We start from the raw sequence: 18,253 nt of genomic DNA on the forward strand, positions 1-18,253 counted from the left end.
CATCAACATCATGCAGCAGCAATACTTTGGTGGACAAATAAACCATACAAACCGCCTCACGGCCTCCCTTGTGGCTGCTAGAGCGCTGACCTTGGCTTCCGCCAATGTATCCTTCTATTACCGCCCCAACGGTCATCTCTAGCATTTCATGAACTGCAAAGGTGGCCGGAAACCAAACCAAGACCTTTCAAGAACATGCCATATTTTCTGACCCTTGCTCTGCCCTTAATATCGGTGTCGTCGGCAATACCAACTGGTAGACTTGCATCGATACCTTTTCTTGTAGATATGGCTTATTCTCGCCGGTTACAAACGAGGAAGTTTTTAGGCCAGAGTGAGTGCTTCGTTAGTACTAGTGTGCTACATTCCCTCGATTATAATATGCCAGGATGAAACAAAAATCCAGAGTTGTTTAGAAGGCTAACCAGTACAAGAGCCCATGCTTGCGGCCATAGTGGTATAGAAACGGAAAGGCCAGATAATAGATACAAAGGAAAGGCAAAAGATTCTAGCTAGAATGGACCCAAAAGGTCAGAAAGCGATAGCTCTTCCTAATAGCCTGGAAAACACTATCGACAACATTTACAAGTATGATAAACCTTCGAAACATAATAAGCACGTGACCATTCTTAGCGCCAGCCCAGGCCTGTGTTACCAGGTAACTATGACCAACAAGATACGGAGTACCAGGCGATCAATTTCTTATCTAGAAATATCAAAAGAAAGAGAAGCAGATCAATGAAGATTATCACCACGAGCAACTTGACGTTGAGAATTGAGAAGAGAAGACCTCCAGCTCTTATAATAAATAGCTGATGTTGAGCCGTGCCTTTTCATTTTTTGGCGGCCATGGTTAATAGGTCTCTCCATTCTGTGGTCCCCTTTCTCAACTCTCCTTCACTCCCTTAGTCGTCTGTTCGGACTCCCTGACAGGAAACGTGAGAAACTCAACGAAGATATAGAGCAGTGCAAGGTAAGTAATTAACACCCTCCTTTACCAATAACCCCCAAATAACTATAAAGAGTTAATTGTCTAAAAAATTTATTTTCTTATTACAATATTAGACTCCAGCAGCCGCTCATCCAACTGTTCCTTCGAATTACTCCAAAGATACCACAACTCTCATTATCCCGGGTCTATGGATGCGAGAAGTAAACCCCGATCTAGCAGACGACTACTTTCATCCACCAGCCAACACAAAGGCAGATAATATCTATGTGTCTAAGGGAGTGCTTTTGGATATCGGTGGAACTGCATATCTTGAACGTCCTCCCTCAGGGGAAGTGATTAAAACACCCATTCCAGATCCAGACCCGCGATGCTACCGGGAAAACTGCCGAGATATGCGCATTGAAGCTCGTGTTTATAAAATACTAGGCGATCATCCGCGTATACCGAAGCTACTTACTTAGCTGGGACCCAGAGACGTGTTGCATCAGGATGGAATACGTATCCCACGGTAATTTAAAGGAATACATGCTCCAGAATGAGGAGAATGTATCTCATAAGCTTCGCCTGCGATGGGCGAGGCAAGCTGCAGAATGAATCGCCCTCCTTCATTCTCATGATGTACTTCACTGTGATATCTCACCTCGGAATTTCCTGTTGGATGAAAACTTGGATCTCAAAATATCTGATTTCGGCGGTGTTTCTATTTCCGGTGCTGAACCAACTGCTACTGCAGGAACAAGGTTTAGGTGGCCTGTCATGGACTGGGACATTCCTCCTACAGTTGAAGACGATGTTTTCGGCCTCGGGACTTTGATCTACTTTATTATGACTGGAGTTTATCCATACAAGGAGACGCCAAGTGATGAAGTGGAAAAGTCATTTATGGAAGGAGAATTCCCTGATACCAGTGACATTATATGTGGTGATATAATATACCAATGCTGGCACCAAAAGACAACTGCTGGAGCAGTATCCACCATGCTGGAACACATTTCACACCAACATAATGCCAGGGAGATACCAAGTTTGTGACAACAGCTTATCGAGGATCGTAATCTTCAAACCCTTCATCCCTATGAAGGCTGCTTTAAGGAACAACTCTCAAGGTATTTGGGCTTGTAAACTGAGGTTTTCCCTACTGCTAGGATCTGCGAGCAGCCAGCTGGGGGCAAAACAGCGAGGATAGTTCTCATAGAGTCTAGCTTATATATAGAGCAGCGCTGAGTTCGACGCCTCTTGCTAGACAGGGGCCTGCATGGTGCATGCAGCTGCCTTGGTCATTTCCTTTCTTTCTTTTTCTTTTCTTTTTATTTCTATTTTTTCTTTTGGCTCTATCGTGAGGATATTCGCCATGATATCTTGAGGCTCAGCCTTGGAAAAGTAGCATCCTTGGCTGCCTGCCTAGGTATTTCTTTAACTTTGGTTAAATACGCAGACCTGCTTTTAAGGCATTTAACCGTAATATGATACGCTCAAAGCTAAGCTACGTCTTTAACATGAGCTGTAGTAATATGAGGCGAAAAGTAGAATTTGATTGAATAGAAAGTGTCATTAGCCTAGTCAATGTACAAACAGTAATCCCATGTATTATTCAGCATTCGTTGGCAAGGAAGCGAAGCCCAGTGTAGTAAGACATCAAACAGAAAACTAGAAAGGGACCATCCGAGAACATAACTCCATGTGCTTTAAGCCTTTATTTTGGGGGATACTTGTTCTGGAAGAACCACCTGTTGTCAAGTTAATACCTGACCATAGTAATAATCATACGGTAGACCTCAACATACCTGCTGACGTAGTAGTCAAAGAGGCCTAGAGCGCCAATGCCACCGGTCCATGCAGCAACCAACTCCCACGTCAATGCTCCACGAAGATGCTTCTGGTATGCACCATACGCCAATCCAGCACTGGCAGCGGTGAGAAGAACCATGTTTCCAACAACGACAGGATTAGACTTGTTACGATCGAACTTGTCGTATCCTCCCGCAGCAGCCTCCTGAGCGCGCTCGCTGACTTCCTTAGCGGTCTCTTTGGCCTTCTGCTTGCCCTCTTTATACTTCTTCTTCAGCTCTTCTTGTTCTTTCTCGAGCTCAATGCGGGCTTCTTGCGTCTTTGTTTTTATCTCTTGTGAATTGAAGTCTGATGGGACAGTAGAAACGTGTGGCGAATCGACGTCCACGAGAGGCGAGACATTGTTGTCATCTCTCTTCACTTGTGGAGGTTGAGGAGCTCGTCTAGGAGCTAGTTAGTCTGTGATTCCACAGAATTGAGGTGTATAGGCCTACTCACGCCTATCGGTATGTCAGTAAGGTGATCAAGCCAGGAACAGATATAGGATACTCACTTCCTCCGGGGTCTGGTTGGCATTCTGAGCGGCGGCTTTGGCGTACGACATGGTGTCGATAGGAATTGACGAAGAGAAGGACAGTTAATATAGTAGATATCGGGCTTGTAGACAATGTAGCTGTGTACCCTGGACTGAGGGGAGAGAGGCAAATGAAGACCTGGGAGCGGATGTACTCTTTATATATGTTGTTTTGGAGCTTTGCTTCTAGATGGCGCTATTACGTCATACCTGCAAGGTAGCACTTCCAAGGCACAACACCGAGACAGGCAAAGGAGAAGCGGCAAATTGCATGGGATTTTCACATGATATATGTAGGGATTGGGCGATATAGCGTGTTATTCAAAGGATAGGTGCGGATATGGGCTGTAGAGAGTGGATTAGCCTCACATTAGACGGCGCCGCTTGAGCCGTATAGTGGAAGCGATGGCAACGGCTAGGGTCAGCATCTACTGAGGGAGTGATGACGAGTTCGAAGATAGAAAAGGAGGAAATCCAAAATGGAATATTCGCTTAAAAGACGTAGTATATAACACATGAGAGAGGAAGAAAGGTCAGAGCAAAGGGATGTGATGTATGAGGGCGGAAGATAGAACATGTCAGGAAAGAAAATAAAGGGAGTCAGGGGAAGTACATGTTTTAATACACTATTTTAAACGGTGGAAAAGGGCAAAGAGGACGCTTCCCAACCGTAAAAATCTGATATATGAAATACAGGATCAAATCTAATTGAAAGATCGGGAAGGGAATCAGGTTATGGGAATATGTCGGCAAGGTAGTGAAAGGTTAGACAGATAGATATGCGTTGGGAGAGAGATGAACAAGCTTAGAGAAGAAGTTCGAGAGGGTTCTCGACGACTCTCTTGAGCTCACGCATGAACTCAGCGCCAACGGCACCGTCAATAACCTTGTGGTCAAAGCTGCCAGTGACCACGATCTGGTCGTCCCATTCAATCTCGGTGCCTTCCTCGAGCTCAGAGCGGACGGCTACCTTGCGAGTGGTGCCGACGGCGAGGATGGCGGACTGAGGTGGGTTGATGACGGCGGTGAAGCGCTCAATGGCAGGGTTCATGCCCATGTTGCTGATGGTGAAGGTGCCACCATTGTACTCCTCAGGTTTGAGCTTGTTCTCCTTTGCGCGCTTACCGAGATCCTTGACCTGGCTGGAGATGTTAGACAGGCCGAGACCCTCAACGCCCTTGACGATGGGAGTGATGAGGCCGGATGGAGTGGCAACGGCGACGCTGATGTCGACGGTCTTGTGTTCGCGAATCATGACTTGGCCGTTTTGCTCAATCCATCGGGAGTTAACGGTGGGAACTCTCTTGAGGGCAACGGCACAGGCCTTGATGAGGAAGTCATTCACAGAAAGCTTGTATCGGCCTTCAGCGGATTCGTTCAATGCTTGGCGAAGCTTGAGCAGGCGGGTGACGGAGAGAGTGGAGGAGACGAAGTAGTGTGGGTTTTCACGGATCGACTGAGCAAGTCGGCTGGCGATAACCTTGCGCATAGAGGAAGCTGGAACATCCTCGTAGGCTGGGCCTGCAGCACCAGCAGCTGGGGCAGCGACCTGGTGCTTCTCGACGTCTTCCTTGGTGACTCGCCCACCGGGGCCACTTCCCTTCACGTCGTTGATCGCAACACCCTTCTCGAGAGCGAGGGCCTTGGCAGCTGGGCTGGCGAATGGCTCCCTGTCGAGACTGGGCTGTAGCCTCTCTCCGGTAGTATCTGCTTCATGAGCCTCTGGCTTGTTCTCCTCGAAAGTTGGGGATGGAGCGGACTTGGTCTCAGACTCCTCGGGCTTGGGAGCCTCCTTGGGTGACTTGTCAGCAGCAGGGGTCTTATCACCGCCTGCATCCTCGAGGCTGAAAGACTCGAATGGAGTGATGTCCTCTCCTTCTTCGACCATGACAGCAATTGGCTATCCAGAACACCGAATTAGCATTATTCCGATACTAACGGTGAATATTTTTTCCTCCTTAGAGTCGAAGACTTACGTTACCAACAGCAACATCCTTCTCACCCGCATCCTTCAAGACCTTAGCCAAAACACCTTCCTCTTGGAATTCAAAGTCCATCTGAGCCTTATCGGTTTCGATTTCCACCAGGACGTCTCCAGGAGAGAGGGTGTCTCCAGCCTTCTTGTTCCAAGCCCCAATATTTCCAGAAGTCATGGTAGGCGAAAGAGCAGGCATGCTGATGATAGTGTGAGGAGGGTAGGCTATATAACAGTCAATATAAGATCCATTTCGGCGTGATATCGGAGTATGATATAAGTCAGCGTTCGCATACATTTGGAAGCGTAGTATCTGGCCAGCGAGGCATATGCTGGCACTTGGGACCTAGAAAAGGCCAATGTTAGTCGGAATCAATACGGACAGCACGTCCTAATACCATTGACAGCCGTACCTGAGCGCATCAGAAAGACGAAGCACATTCCGCGACTCCCTGAGTCCATGCTGTGCGGTCTTGGAGAGCAGCAACCGCCGCGAGAGTACAGCAGCAGAGGCCATTGTTGATATCTCTCTGGAAGAAAAGAAACGGGCAATTGAATCCGTAATCAGAAAGACGACAGCAGGACGCTGGCAATGTGACCCAAGGGAGCGAGGTCGATGGTGGCTAGAAGGGATGGAGATGTGAAGATCGTGGACGGCGTGAGATCTCTCGTCTTCTCTGCGTCTGCTCTGAAACTGAGATGATTTTGTTGAGCTTCGCCGGAAAGCGGATCCTCTTTCGGGGCCGCGGGTCACGTGGCTTTTCCCACCAAACACGGCCGATAGCTTAGTAATGATCGACGCATCTGGACTAGTGGCTACGGCAGACAAAATCACCAAATACCGCTGGTTGATAATATTATTCATGACTAAGTGCTGACGTAACTTAGATAACGTAATCACCTGGGGAAAAAGGGCAGCAAGAAGGCCAGATGTAGTAAAGTTAGGATGCTGGCTGTAGATGCATCCGCGAACTACATTGAAGAACTACATCGACAAAGGAGCTCGGAACTGCGCAGACGCCCCTTGCCTCGTCTCTCACTCGTTTGCCGTTCCTTGCGCTTATGGTTTTCAACGTCGTTTAGTTCGGACCGGGCCCTTGTCTGTTTAAAGGATATATCTGACCTGCCAACAGGCCCCCGACTCTCAATGGCCGATTCCGAAGAACATTCCCCCGAGGCGGTACGGCAACCGGAAACACATGCTGAGCCGGATATCACGACTGCCGATGAAATAGCAGTGGAAGAAGAGTCCCATCTACCACGAGAGGATACAGTCGAAGACGAAGCTGAACAGTCCGAGGGGGAACAGCAGCCTGACCCGGAAGACAGGGACGAGGTGGATGACAATGCCACCGAGACAGATACCCGCGAGGGCGCTGATGTTGATGGTGGAGATGACAATGCCACGCTAAAGGGCTCAGATCAGGCTCCTTCGGTCGTTATAGAACAATCGAGGTCGCGGTCTGACTCCCGGTCAACTGTTGCAACGCAGTCTGGCCAGCATCGTTCCACCCCTCTCAGCTCAGCTGTGTTCGTGGTCACGGCTCTAGACGCAATTGCTGCTTCGAAGGAAGCCCGGAAGAGCAAGGAGCTGGATGACGCAGTCAAACAGGCCCAGGCCAACATCAAGCAGTCCGATCAGTACCCGATCGACCCCGAATCGATTTTCCTACCCTTGCAATTGGCGAGCAAGACCGACAGCATCCCGCTACAAGTCACCGCCCTGGACTGTATTGGAAAGCTGATAACCTATTCTTACTTTGCCTTTCCCTCCGTTCCGGACGGAAGCGAGTCCGCTGACCAACCTCCGCTGATAGAACGCGCAATCGAGACAATATGTGACTGCTTCGAGAATGAACATACCGCTATAGAGATCCAGCAACAGATTATTAAATCTCTCTTGGCAGCTGTACTTAATGATAAAATTGTTGTTCATGGTGCTGGCTTGCTGAAGGCCGTTCGACAGATTTACAATATCTTCATCTACTCCAAGTCTGCCCAGAACCAGCAGATAGCACAGGGCTCATTAACCCAGATGATTGGCACTGTCTACGACCGTGTACGCACGAGACTCGATCTCAAGGAGGTCCGTATACAGGAGACCGAGACTCGGGAAAATCGCAATGGCTCTGCTGTCGACTCACCTCCTACCCCAGTGGAGGACGGTGCTGTTACAGACGTAGAAGGACAGTCTGATATTGGGTCTTCAAACGTTGTAGACCAACCTGTCGCCAAGGAACCTACGAGAACTGACTTTACAAAGTTTTGAGACCAACAAGGACGACACTATGGTCAACGATAGTGCGCCTACCATGGTTACAAGAGCGAAGGCTACAAGAAAGACATCAAAATCTGGTGAAGAACTTGATCTAGCTGCCGATGAAGAGGATGAAATATATATCAAGGATGCCTTTTTGGTCTTCAGGGCTCTGTGCAAACTAAGCCATAAGGTACTCACCCACGAGCAACAGCAAGACCTCAAGGCACAGAATATGAGGTCGAAATTACTCTCTCTACATTTAATGCAACACCTCCTAAATAACCATATTGCTGTTTTCACATCACCTATCGCAACTATCAGGCACGGCTCAAACTCAGATGAAAGTATGACGCTATTACAGGCCATCAAGCCCCATCTTTGTCTCAGTTTGAGCAGGAATGGTGCCAGCTCTGTTCCCCGTGTGTTTGATGTCTGCTGTGAAATCTTCTGGCTTATGTTGAAGCATATGAGGGTGATGTTGAAGGTTAGATTCTCTTCAATATACCTCCCCCACGTTTCCCCGTTTTATCTAGATTTGCTAATTCTTCACTGCAGAAAGAACTGGAAGTCTTCCTTAAGGAGATATACCTGGCCATTCTTGAAAAGCGTAGTTCCCCTATATTCCAGAAACAGAGCTTCATGCATATCTTAGAACGTCTCTCTGGCGACCCACGAGCACTTGTCGAGATATATCTAAATTATGACTGTGACCGTACTGCGTTGGAGAATTTATTCCAAGGGTATGTCAATTATCTCTGGACCATGACCATAGCTAATATTGCAAAACTAGAATCATTGAACAGCTTTCTCGAATGTCAAGTATGCCTGTTGCAGTTACTGCATCCCAACAACAGCAGTATGAGCAGCAGCATTCCAAAACTCCTTCTACCCCTAATGACTGGCATAACCGCGGCACTCTTCCCCCTTCTCTGACCACTGCTAAGATTGACCAACCTACTCCACTTACCAACAACCAGAATTTTCCCCCTGAGTATGGCATGAAACAAAACGCCCTAGAATGCCTTGTGGAGATACTCCGCTCCCTTGACATATGGTCTTCTCAGGACAGCGAGCCCAAATCCTTAGGCCGAGGACTAGTGTCGCGTAGCTCAATTGATGTTTCCCGAGACTCCATAGATACTAGCCAGGGAGGCCCTAACATTTCATCACCCCGCATCGACAATGCGGATTCAGATACAGGCGCATCCTCACCGGTGCCCGAAGATGATCCCAATGAAATTGAAAAAGTTAAGCAACGGAAGATTGCATTAACAAACGCAATTCGGACATTCAATTTCAAACCAAAGCGTGGAATGAAGATCTTGCTATCTGAAGGGTTCATTCCATCGAACTCTCCCACTGATATTGCAAACTTTATCTTCAGAAATGATAGGCTGGACAAGGCAACTCTAGGAGAATATCTTGGAGAAGGCGATGCAGAGAATATCGCTGTCATGCATGCGTTTGTCGACTGCATGGATTTCACCAAACGCCGATTCCCGGACGCGCTTCGAGATTTCCTGCAAAGCTTCAGATTACCTGGAGAATCGCAGAAGATCGATCGATTTATGCTCAAATTCGCACAGCGATATGTGACCCAAAACCCCAACGCGTTCGCCTCAGCAGACGCAGCTTATGTTCTCGCTTATTCGGTAATCCTGCTCAATACAGATTTGCATAGCACAAAGATGAAGGGCCGCCGTATGACCAAGGATGACTTCATTAAGAATAACAAAGGAATTAACGACAATGCTGATCTGCCAGTTGAATATCTCAGCGGCATCTATGACGAAATTCTGAATAATGAGATTGTTTTACGCACTGAGCGTGAGACTGCTGCGAACCTGGGCCACTTGCCAGTTCCCCAGCCAGGACTAGCTTCGAGAGCCGGTCAGGCACTGGCTACTGTTGGTAGGGATATTCAGGGTGAAAAATACGCACAGGCATCTGAGGAAATTTCCAGCAAGACAGAACAGTTGTATCGAAGTTTAATTCGAGCACAACGGAAATCAGCCATGAAGGAAGCATTGTCTCGTTTTATCCCCGCTACATCGGTACGACACGTCGGGTCCATGTTCAACGTGACCTGGATGTCCTTCCTTTCTGGCCTTTCAGCGCAAGTGCAAGATACTCAAAACCGGGAAACTATTCGTCTATGTATGGATGGAATCAGACTAGCTATCCGTATCTCGTGTATGTTTGACCTCGAGACTCCAAGGGTCGCTTTCGTTACTGCGCTTGCCAAGTTCACCAACTTGGGCAACTTGCGCGAGATGGCTGCGAAAAATGTGGAGGCTCTTAAGGTTCTTCTAGACGTTGCTATCACCGAGGGTGATCATTTGCAGAGCTCTTGGAGAGAGATTCTCACTTGCATCAGTCAACTTGACCGATTCCAGCTGCTTACGGACGGTGTGGATGAAGGCTCGTTGCCCGATGTTTCACGGGTATCGCCGTCTACAGACTCACGCTCTCAAAAGTCCCTTCAAGTTCCAAAGAAACCCCGGCCTCGCTCTGGTAATGGACCAGCATCCTTCCGACGAGACGTTGCGATTGAGAGCCGCTCAGCCGAAATGGTCAGAGGCGTAGACATGATTTTCACCAATACCGCCAACCTCAAGCAAGAAGCCCTTGTCGATTTCGTCCGCGCACTTAACGCTGTAAGTTGGCAGGAGATCCAGTCCTCTGGCCAAAGTGAATCCCCACGAACCTACAGTCTTCAGAAGCTAGTAGAGATCAGTTACTACAACATGACTCGAGTTCGAATCGAGTGGAGCAAAATCTGGGAGGTTCTAGGTGAACATTTTAACCATGTTGGTTGCAATGCTAACACGGCTGTTGTGTTCTTTGCGCTGGATTCTCTACGGCAACTTTCAATGCGGTTCATGGAAATCGAGGAGCTCCCTGGCTTTAAATTCCAAAAGGACTTTTTGAAACCGTTCGAACATGTTATGGCAAACAGTACTGCCGTAAACGTCAAGGATATGGTGCTACGGTGTTTAATTCAAATGATCCAAGCCCGTGGGGATAATATCCGCTCAGGCTGGAAGACCATGTTTAGAGTATTCTCGGTTGCAGCTTCAGAGCCATACGGTATGTTATTGCAAACACGTAACCCTTTGTCCCATTATCTAACTGGTTCTTTATTAATAGAGGGCATTGTAAACATGGCATTCGAGCATGTGACTCAAATTTACAAGACTCGCTTTAGCGTCGTTGTTTCGCAGGGAGCTTTTGCTGATTTGGTCGTCTGCCTCACTGAGTTTTCTAAGAATCTCAAGTTCCAAAAGAAATCCCTTCAGGCAATCGAGACACTCAAGTCTACAATCCCTAAGATGTTAAAAACGCCGGAATGTCCCCTCTCCCACCGCCGTACGGACTCGGGTTCCTCACAGAGTGAGGTTATTGCTCAGGCGGCTGGCCAGTCTCCTGAGGAACAATTCTGGTATCCGTTATTAATTGCCTTCCAGGATGTCCTTATGACAGGGGATGACTTGGAAGTTCGATCAAGGTAATAATTCCGCATCTCCTTAATAGCACTCACCAGTAACTAATGTTGTGGCAGGGCTCTCACATATCTATTCGAAACACTTATCAGATATGGCGGCGACTTCCCGCCGGCTTTCTGGGATGTACTTTGGCGTCAACTACTCTACCCTATTTTCGTCGTACTACAGTCCAAGTCTGAGATGTCCAAGGTTCCAAACCATGAGGAACTCTCGGTCTGGCTGTCTACCACCATGATCCAAGCTTTGCGAAACATGATTACCCTCTTCACGCATTATTTTGACTCCTTGGAGTACATGCTGGATAGGTTTTTGGGCCTCCTGACCTTGTGTATATGCCAGGAAAATGATACGATCGCCAGGATTGGAAGTAATTGTCTCCAGCAACTAATACTGCAAAACGTCAACAAATTTACTCCAGAACATTGGGAAAAAATTGTCGGGGCTTTTGTGGAGCTCTTCGAAAGAACCACTGCTTATGAGCTTTTCACTGCAGCGAACACTGCCCCAGGCATGCCTCCTGAGCGAAGGAACATAGAAGAAGCTACTTCTCAGGCCGATCCCGGTTCACCTTCGGCTAAACCCGATCGGGATCAAGAATCAACCCGACCGAGTGAAGACGGAGACGAAGCTCACCAAGCGCAACTCCCAGCCGCCTCCTCCGAGCTCGAGGACTACCGCCCTCAACCTGACTTGCAGCAACCTCCAACTGTCGTTACTGCTGCCCGAAGACGATTCTTCAACCGCATCATCATTAACTGTGTCCTTCAGATCTTGATGATTGAGACTGTGAACGAACTCTTTTCCAATGATGCTGTTTACTCACAGATTCCCAGCAAGGAGCTACTACGGCTGATGGCGCTGTTAAAGAAGAGTTATCAATTCGCCAAGAAATTCAACGGGGCAAAGGACTTGAGGCTCAAGCTGTGGAAACAAGGTTTCATGAAGCAACCGCCAAACCTTCTTAACCAAGAAAGTGGCAGTGCAGCTACGTACATCAACATTCTCTTCCGTATGTACCATGATGAACGCGAAGAGAGGAAGAACAGCCGTTCCCAGACAGAGGACGCCCTAATACCGTAAGTCATCTCCACTACTATATTTATCTAGGTTTGCCAGGCATGTTTTACTAACTCAAGAGTTAGTCTATGTGCGGACATTATAAGACGATATGTTCAGCTAGATGAAGAGTCCCAACAACGAAATATCACTGCCTGGCGTCCCGTCGTAGTTGATATCGTTGAAGGATATACTGGCTTCCCCCTGGAAACCTTCGAAAAGTACATAGAAACGTTCTATCCTATCACGGTTGATTTGCTTTCCCGCGACCTTAACGTTGAGATTCGACTTGCTATTCAAGCCCTGCTCCGCAGAGTCGGGGAGTGTCGGCTTGGTATCACCCCGCAAACCCCTATAGGCTCACCTACCAGCCCTCGAAGCTCTACTTCATATAGCCATTTCAACGGCCGAAGACAGAGTGTGGGGCGATAAACTCGGTGTCTTTTATATCTCTAACATTACCTTTTGTATCTTTGCGCTCCTGGCTTTTTTTTAGACGGGTTTTCCAAGCTTCCCACCCCTCCAGTTGATATCCGGTTTTAACTTCTTTCACTTTTTTGTCTGATATTTCAGCTCCTTGGTTCATGTATTCTGGAAAATCAAAAGCTAATCAGAGCGAAATTTTACCTTTTCCTTCACTCGTCAGCTCCGCTCTGCAGATTAATTTAAGGAGGCTTCGTGCTGCTTCGAAGTTTAAGTTTATTTATGTACTTACGTGCTTCAGGCAATATTTGAGCTTGGATCATTATTATTGGATGCTGGGTCCCATGCTTGGCATTTAATGCTTATCTTATCTGATTATCTGCAAAGCTCCCCAAGGTTCAATACGCGGGCGGTCCTTGAACTACAGAAAATTGCCACCATAAGGAGGCTCCTTTGGCTACGTAGCCGGTTGAATTTTTATAGTATACCATTGAGTTTGTATATTCTAAGAGTCAATCATACTACCCGTATGTAGTAGGAGGATCCAAACGCTTGTATGACGGTAGCCCGGTATTTATTCAACTCTACGATGTTATTGTCGCATCGTGGTAGACTTAGGGTACGCGAATTCCGGAAACAGTAAGTTGGCACCTTCTTCCAGTCCATCCGAAATATGCTTATTACTTTTACACTTGACTAAGACTATAGCCATGGAAGCAACACTGTGCTCGAGCAGGGTATAACATTAATAGGTATCAAATAAAGAGGCTTGAATGACCAATGTTACCTAGATGATTAGTGTAATATATATACCGCCTGGCATGTTGCGTGCACATTGGCTTTTCATGAGCTCCAGCCCATGCTTCCATCAAAAGAAGCGACATTGTCACCTTGCTCAAGCCGAACCTCTTCAAATTTCGGAACATTACCAGATTCGTAATGCCGAAGCAAATTGTCCATGTCTTCTTCAGTCATGCTAACAAGCTCGTCCAGGCTCCATGTTTCACAGACCCGAGATATCCTACATAGAAAATCAGTGTCAAGGGCCTAAAGAAAACACACCATACTATACTAATCACATACCAGTTCATTCTCTTTGGCCCTTGATTAGGAGCTGGAGCAACTACTCTCAGCTTCTTGCGCAACACCCCCACATTCTGGATGGCTGCACCGGTATTATCAGGAAGCGTATCCGCAATCTTCTTCCTTATGATGCTGGCCAATTTAGGGCCATTCCCGTTTGTACTGACCATGACTTGCAGGGGTCCATCACGATGTACGCTGCCAAAGTAAAAATCGCACTCGGACGGTACATCTGCAATGTTAGCAGGGATACGCTGCTCCCTACACAGCTTCCATATCTGTGTGGAAGCCCCGGGATCGTCAACGGCCACGAAGACCATGTCGATGCCCACTAGATCTTCAGGTAGGAACTTTCGATCGACATGGCCGACCTGCTGTTCGGCCACGCGAAAAGCCACTTCGGCATTCAAACACGCCTTTGGACAGACAACAACGACCTTGGCGTCTGCATTCAGCGCATGTACAATGCGACCGGCAGCTACCTAGAAAGTCCATGTACTTTTATTAATAATATATTTCTTCAATCTATTTTTCATTTACTGCCGCATATTTATTCGTTCCTTTTTTTTTTTTTTTGGGACAGCCGCCATAGCCTCGAGAATAGTTCAACAGGGGAAGACGAACCTCACCACCACCAACAACAAGGACACGCTTGTCCCTCACCTGCCACGCAACAATGAGAGAACCGCCTGGTTGAATAGCAGGGAATTCACCGGACATAATCAAGGTCGGGACTCTGGAACTGCAAGTATTGGTGCATGAAGAATTAAATATTGAACAAGCCAAATCTCGATTTTTGTTGCGAGTTTTTGTCTCTCGCCCGCGCCAGCGCAGGTCACATGTTCTTCACCAAAAAAAAAGCTGCGGCGCAAGTTAAACTCTAAAATCACTTCCATCTTCTCGACCGCCTGAAAAAAAGCGAAGACGACGCAGACGAAGCACAAGAAAGGGACAGAGGAAGAGCAGACCGGGAGAAAGAGGACGCTCATGGAAGGCTGCCTTGATAAAAGCTCGCAAGATCTCTCGTTGACGCTCCTGGAATCCCATACGATCCGTGCCTAAATCTCCGACCGCAGCCATGAGAGGCGTTCTAGTCTTTTCGGGGACCTCGCATCCCACCCTGACTGAGGCGATATGCGACAGACTGGGGACTTTACCAGCTCCGTGTGAGCTGCGGAAATTCAGCAATGGCGAAACCAGCGTCAATATCGGGGCCTCCGTTCGGAATCAGGACGTTTATATTGTACAGAGTGGGAGTAGGAAGATCAATGATAGCGTAATGGAGCTGTTGATCATGATATCCGCCTGCAAGGGAGGTTCGGCGAAATCTATAACAGGTGTGTTTCTCCCATGTTGTAAAGGGGGTAGATATTGTTAAAAGAAGTCTTAACTAATTGGTTTTAAAGCTGTTATGCCGTAGGTTGTCCCTTCATCTACTCTATATATCCCCGGCACCGGCTCAACTAACCATTCGGCATACTAAAGATATTTCCCATACTCGCGGCAATCGAAGAAGAAAAGCCATAGAGGAGCCATTACAGCTCGGATGCTAGCCAATCTGCTCTCTGTGGCCGGTGTTGACCATGTTGTTACCGTGGATCTACATGTAAGGATAAATAAAGCTTTAGATGGGGATTGGGACTGGTGACTGACCATTCTGTCCAAGGCCTCTCAAATGCAAGGTTTCTTCGGCAAACCTGTCGATAACCTCTTTGCTGAACCCTTAATTGCGCGATGGATCCGAATGAATGTTCCCCAGTGGAATGAGGCGGTAGTAGTCACCAAAAACGCCGGAGGGAGCAAGAGGGTGACCTCTTTGGCTGATGCGCTGAAACTCAACTTTGGAATCGTCACTACTGATAGGAGACGACAGAGGCAAGCAAAAGCCGGAAATATGACCGATAGTGCCATCTTCTTCGATTCTGTTGAACAAGGCTTCACGACTAGCCATGATGGCGAACAAAAGTTTGACCGCACATCAAACCCAAACATCCGTCGTTCATTTGCCTCTGCTACAGCTGAAAGCGGTGTCCTCACGCCCCGCAACAGCACTTCCGACTCCTCTGCTAATCCAGCACAAGAGTCGGAGTCTTATAGAACGCCACACCCAGATAGCATGCTAGCCCCGTCTACTCTCGCTGACGGATTTTCTTCAGAATACACCGATGAGCGAGCTCGGGAAGTTATCACCGGCCGTCTGGTTCAGGGGCACCTTGTTGATGATGACTACCCGTCCCCAGAGACGGCATCTACCTCTGCATCCGCTTCCAACCACGGAGCCGACACGTATGAGGGATCAATCCCAGATCCGATGAGCATGTCCGCCGTGTCGAACGTCTCAGGCTACCAACCTGGACATGCTCTAGGCGGCTCATTCGACGCTGCTGCATCTTCTGATGAGGAAGATGCTGTTTGCCCACAGCGATCCGGTCACGAACGGATGATTACCCTTGTTGGAGACGTGAAGGATAAAACCGTCTTCATTGTCGATGACATGATTGACCGGGCATCTAGCTGGATTGCGGCCGCAGAGACAGTCGTCAAGAAAGGTGGCGCCAAAAAGGTGTACTGCATCGCAACTCACGGTATCTTCGGGGATGATTCTATGGAACAAATGGAAAATTGCCCCAGTATCGATTATGTCGTTGTGACCAACTCATTCCCTCTTCCCATAGAGAAAGTGAGGCTCATGAAGAAACTGGTCGTGCTGGATCTTTCTGCTCTCCTCTCTGAAAGTATCAGAAGACATCACAATGGGGAAAGGTTAGCAGCCTTGGTTCCATAATACCGCGATGCATATTCCTCAGTCCTATCCACAACCTGCATCTGTACCTGACTGCTTTTGACACTTTTGCTAACTTCTTTGCTTTTTAGCATTTCCGCCCTGTTCCAATTGCACGGTTAGCTCAAGCTGAAGACGACCATCACTCAAGAGTGTTCCGTATCATGGAGCCCTTTCCCCTCATCCCAAGAAAAAAAAATTGAAGAATAAAAAAAAATGCAAAGCTTCCCTCATCACACATGGACCCAATATAGAGAGCAAATCCCGTCTGATTTGCAGCTCACGGCACAACATGATATGTTGGAGCACGAATATGTATGTGTTCTACGAATCAACTCCATTAGGGCAATCAATGACAGCAACTATCATCAACATTTTTATGGCAACTAGCAACCACATGAATGAAGAGCGATGACAAAGAGAAAAGCAAAAATGAAGAGAGCGAAAAGCAAAGAACTGCAGTCAAGATCCAAACATATCCCACATTGACCATTCCCAGAGTTACAAGATCTTCACCGGTTCGGGTACCAGCATGTGGGGGAAAGACGTCCTGGCTATGTTTTCATTATTGCATGTTCCACGGCTGCATGACCCTCGATACTATGGAGTGGCGTCTCTTTTCCCTTCATCTTACCCTCCTAAGTCGTGTCCAGAGTCCGCCTTCGCCCGCCATACAACCACCCTAATCCGATTCCGTTCTAGCATTCCTAACTAACTATACTTTCTCGTTCTTTGACAGCCTTGCCCTGCCATACCCTTATTTTCTTCTTCTTCTTATTTCTCTTGCCTTCTTTATTTCTTTTTGCCCCTCCCCTTACAACCCGCCGTTCGCGTGTGAGGGTGACTCTGTCACAGTTGCCATCCCACAGACGTATCAATCACGCGAGGATCTTGCAAGTGGAAAGCCCGGGTCACCATCAGGAGCGTCAACATCTATGAATTGCTGTGCCCATGGCTCGGATAACGATTACCGTACACGGCATGGCGACTGGGTCGTTCGTCCTTATCGTCACCACCATTCCAATTGGCCAAATACCGCCGTTCGGTTGACTATGATTTTAGGGTTTCTCAGTACCAGATTAATTATCGTTTGATTTCTACCCAGGGACTACATCCATATACCTCCGGATTTCGTTCTAATGTTTCCTTTTTTTCATCTACTTGACCCCTGTTATTGCCAATGGACAGCAGCTGAATCAACGGGCATATGAGAGACAGCTTTGTCGATCCTTTCGATTACTCCTACTGGGCGTCTAGGGTTACTGTCGCAGAGTAATGCTGCACGGAGTATGCCGTACGATCGTGGGGCTACTGCGTACACTCGCATGGGATGGACCTTGAATAGCAAACAACGAAAATTGGCATGCAGAATCGAATGTACCCGGTGCGATGCCGCAAATGCAGCTCGCCTTGAGTGTCCCTGTATTTTTCCTTGTTTATCTAGTGGTTTTAACTAGCTGTTCGGTGTTATATATAGCTATTCACATAACTATCCGCCTATTTCAAGTGTTATATAGACGCCCAACGCTCAAAAGGGGAATGGTAGCCTAGGAATGCAGAGAATATGCATAACGTGCATCTACACCACAGCATCTACACATAGCCAACTGTCCACTAACGTTGCTTCTGCCAACGGAGCCACTGGCTTGCTAGCTTCTACGGGAACGCGACGTCAAAGGCCAGCCTGTGTCTTTTCTTCTTTTTCCCTGCAGCGCCGTGTATTCGTCGTCAGGTGGTTCAGCATAAATATTAGCTAGTTAGGCACCTGGAGATCGACAATCTAGACTGTGCCAGCGGCTCGAGAGCGGCAAGCTGGCTGCGAGACAGGACAGCATCTCAAAGCCCGTCGAGGGC

General features: G+C 47.7%; 7 protein-coding genes across 7 annotated transcripts; 4 read left to right on the forward strand and 3 right to left on the reverse strand.

Annotated features, from left to right (window-relative positions):
* Positions 1-517: 517 nt before the first annotated feature.
* Positions 518-1,740, forward strand: MGYG_02531 (hypothetical protein; the record flags this gene model as incomplete). Its single annotated transcript, XM_003174953.1, has 4 exons — positions 518-658; positions 824-973; positions 1,066-1,390; positions 1,425-1,740. 4 exons carry the CDS (start codon positions 518-520, stop codon positions 1,544-1,546), a joined length of 738 nt encoding a protein of 245 aa, XP_003175001.1. The 3' UTR covers positions 1,547-1,740.
* MGYG_08988 (hypothetical protein) lies at positions 1,709-1,984 on the forward strand (the record flags this gene model as incomplete). Its single annotated transcript, XM_003174954.1, has 1 exon — positions 1,709-1,984. The coding sequence occupies one exon, from the start codon at positions 1,709-1,711 to the stop codon at positions 1,982-1,984; it is 276 nt and encodes a 91-aa protein (XP_003175002.1).
* Positions 1,985-2,645: 661 nt separating this feature from the next.
* MGYG_02532 (pyruvate dehydrogenase dihydrolipoamide acetyltransferase component) lies at positions 2,646-3,344 on the reverse strand (the record flags this gene model as incomplete). The annotated part of the gene is made up of 3 exons (XM_003174955.1): positions 2,646-2,679; positions 2,737-3,183; positions 3,277-3,344. The coding sequence occupies 3 exons, from the start codon at positions 3,342-3,344 to the stop codon at positions 2,646-2,648; spliced, it is 549 nt and encodes a 182-aa protein (XP_003175003.1).
* A 775-nt stretch (positions 3,345-4,119) lies between these two features.
* On the reverse strand, positions 4,120-5,806 carry MGYG_02533 (pyruvate dehydrogenase X component; the record flags this gene model as incomplete). The annotated part of the gene is made up of 4 exons (XM_003174956.1): positions 4,120-5,214; positions 5,291-5,514; positions 5,586-5,635; positions 5,703-5,806. The coding sequence occupies 4 exons, from the start codon at positions 5,804-5,806 to the stop codon at positions 4,120-4,122; spliced, it is 1,473 nt and encodes a 490-aa protein (XP_003175004.1).
* Positions 5,807-6,436: 630 nt separating this feature from the next.
* MGYG_02534 (hypothetical protein) lies at positions 6,437-12,543 on the forward strand (the record flags this gene model as incomplete). The annotated part of the gene is made up of 7 exons (XM_003174957.1): positions 6,437-7,491; positions 7,553-8,033; positions 8,105-8,289; positions 8,340-10,639; positions 10,700-11,057; positions 11,112-12,131; positions 12,198-12,543. 7 exons carry the CDS (start codon positions 6,437-6,439, stop codon positions 12,541-12,543), a joined length of 5,745 nt encoding a protein of 1,914 aa, XP_003175005.1.
* An 834-nt stretch (positions 12,544-13,377) lies between these two features.
* On the reverse strand, positions 13,378-14,337 carry MGYG_02535 (hypothetical protein; the record flags this gene model as incomplete). The annotated part of the gene is made up of 3 exons (XM_003174958.1): positions 13,378-13,555; positions 13,618-14,099; positions 14,242-14,337. 3 exons carry the CDS (start codon positions 14,335-14,337, stop codon positions 13,378-13,380), a joined length of 756 nt encoding a protein of 251 aa, XP_003175006.1.
* A 358-nt stretch (positions 14,338-14,695) lies between these two features.
* MGYG_02536 (ribose-phosphate pyrophosphokinase 1) lies at positions 14,696-16,402 on the forward strand (the record flags this gene model as incomplete). The annotated part of the gene is made up of 4 exons (XM_003174959.1): positions 14,696-14,954; positions 15,024-15,033; positions 15,103-15,223; positions 15,284-16,402. 4 exons carry the CDS (start codon positions 14,696-14,698, stop codon positions 16,400-16,402), a joined length of 1,509 nt encoding a protein of 502 aa, XP_003175007.1.
* Between the last annotated feature and the right edge of the window lie 1,851 nt (positions 16,403-18,253).

Source organism: Nannizzia gypsea, genomic scaffold (genome assembly GCF_000150975.2).
Source record: "Nannizzia gypsea CBS 118893 supercont1.2 genomic scaffold, whole genome shotgun sequence".
Lineage (NCBI taxonomy): Eukaryota > Fungi > Ascomycota > Eurotiomycetes > Onygenales > Arthrodermataceae > Nannizzia > Nannizzia gypsea.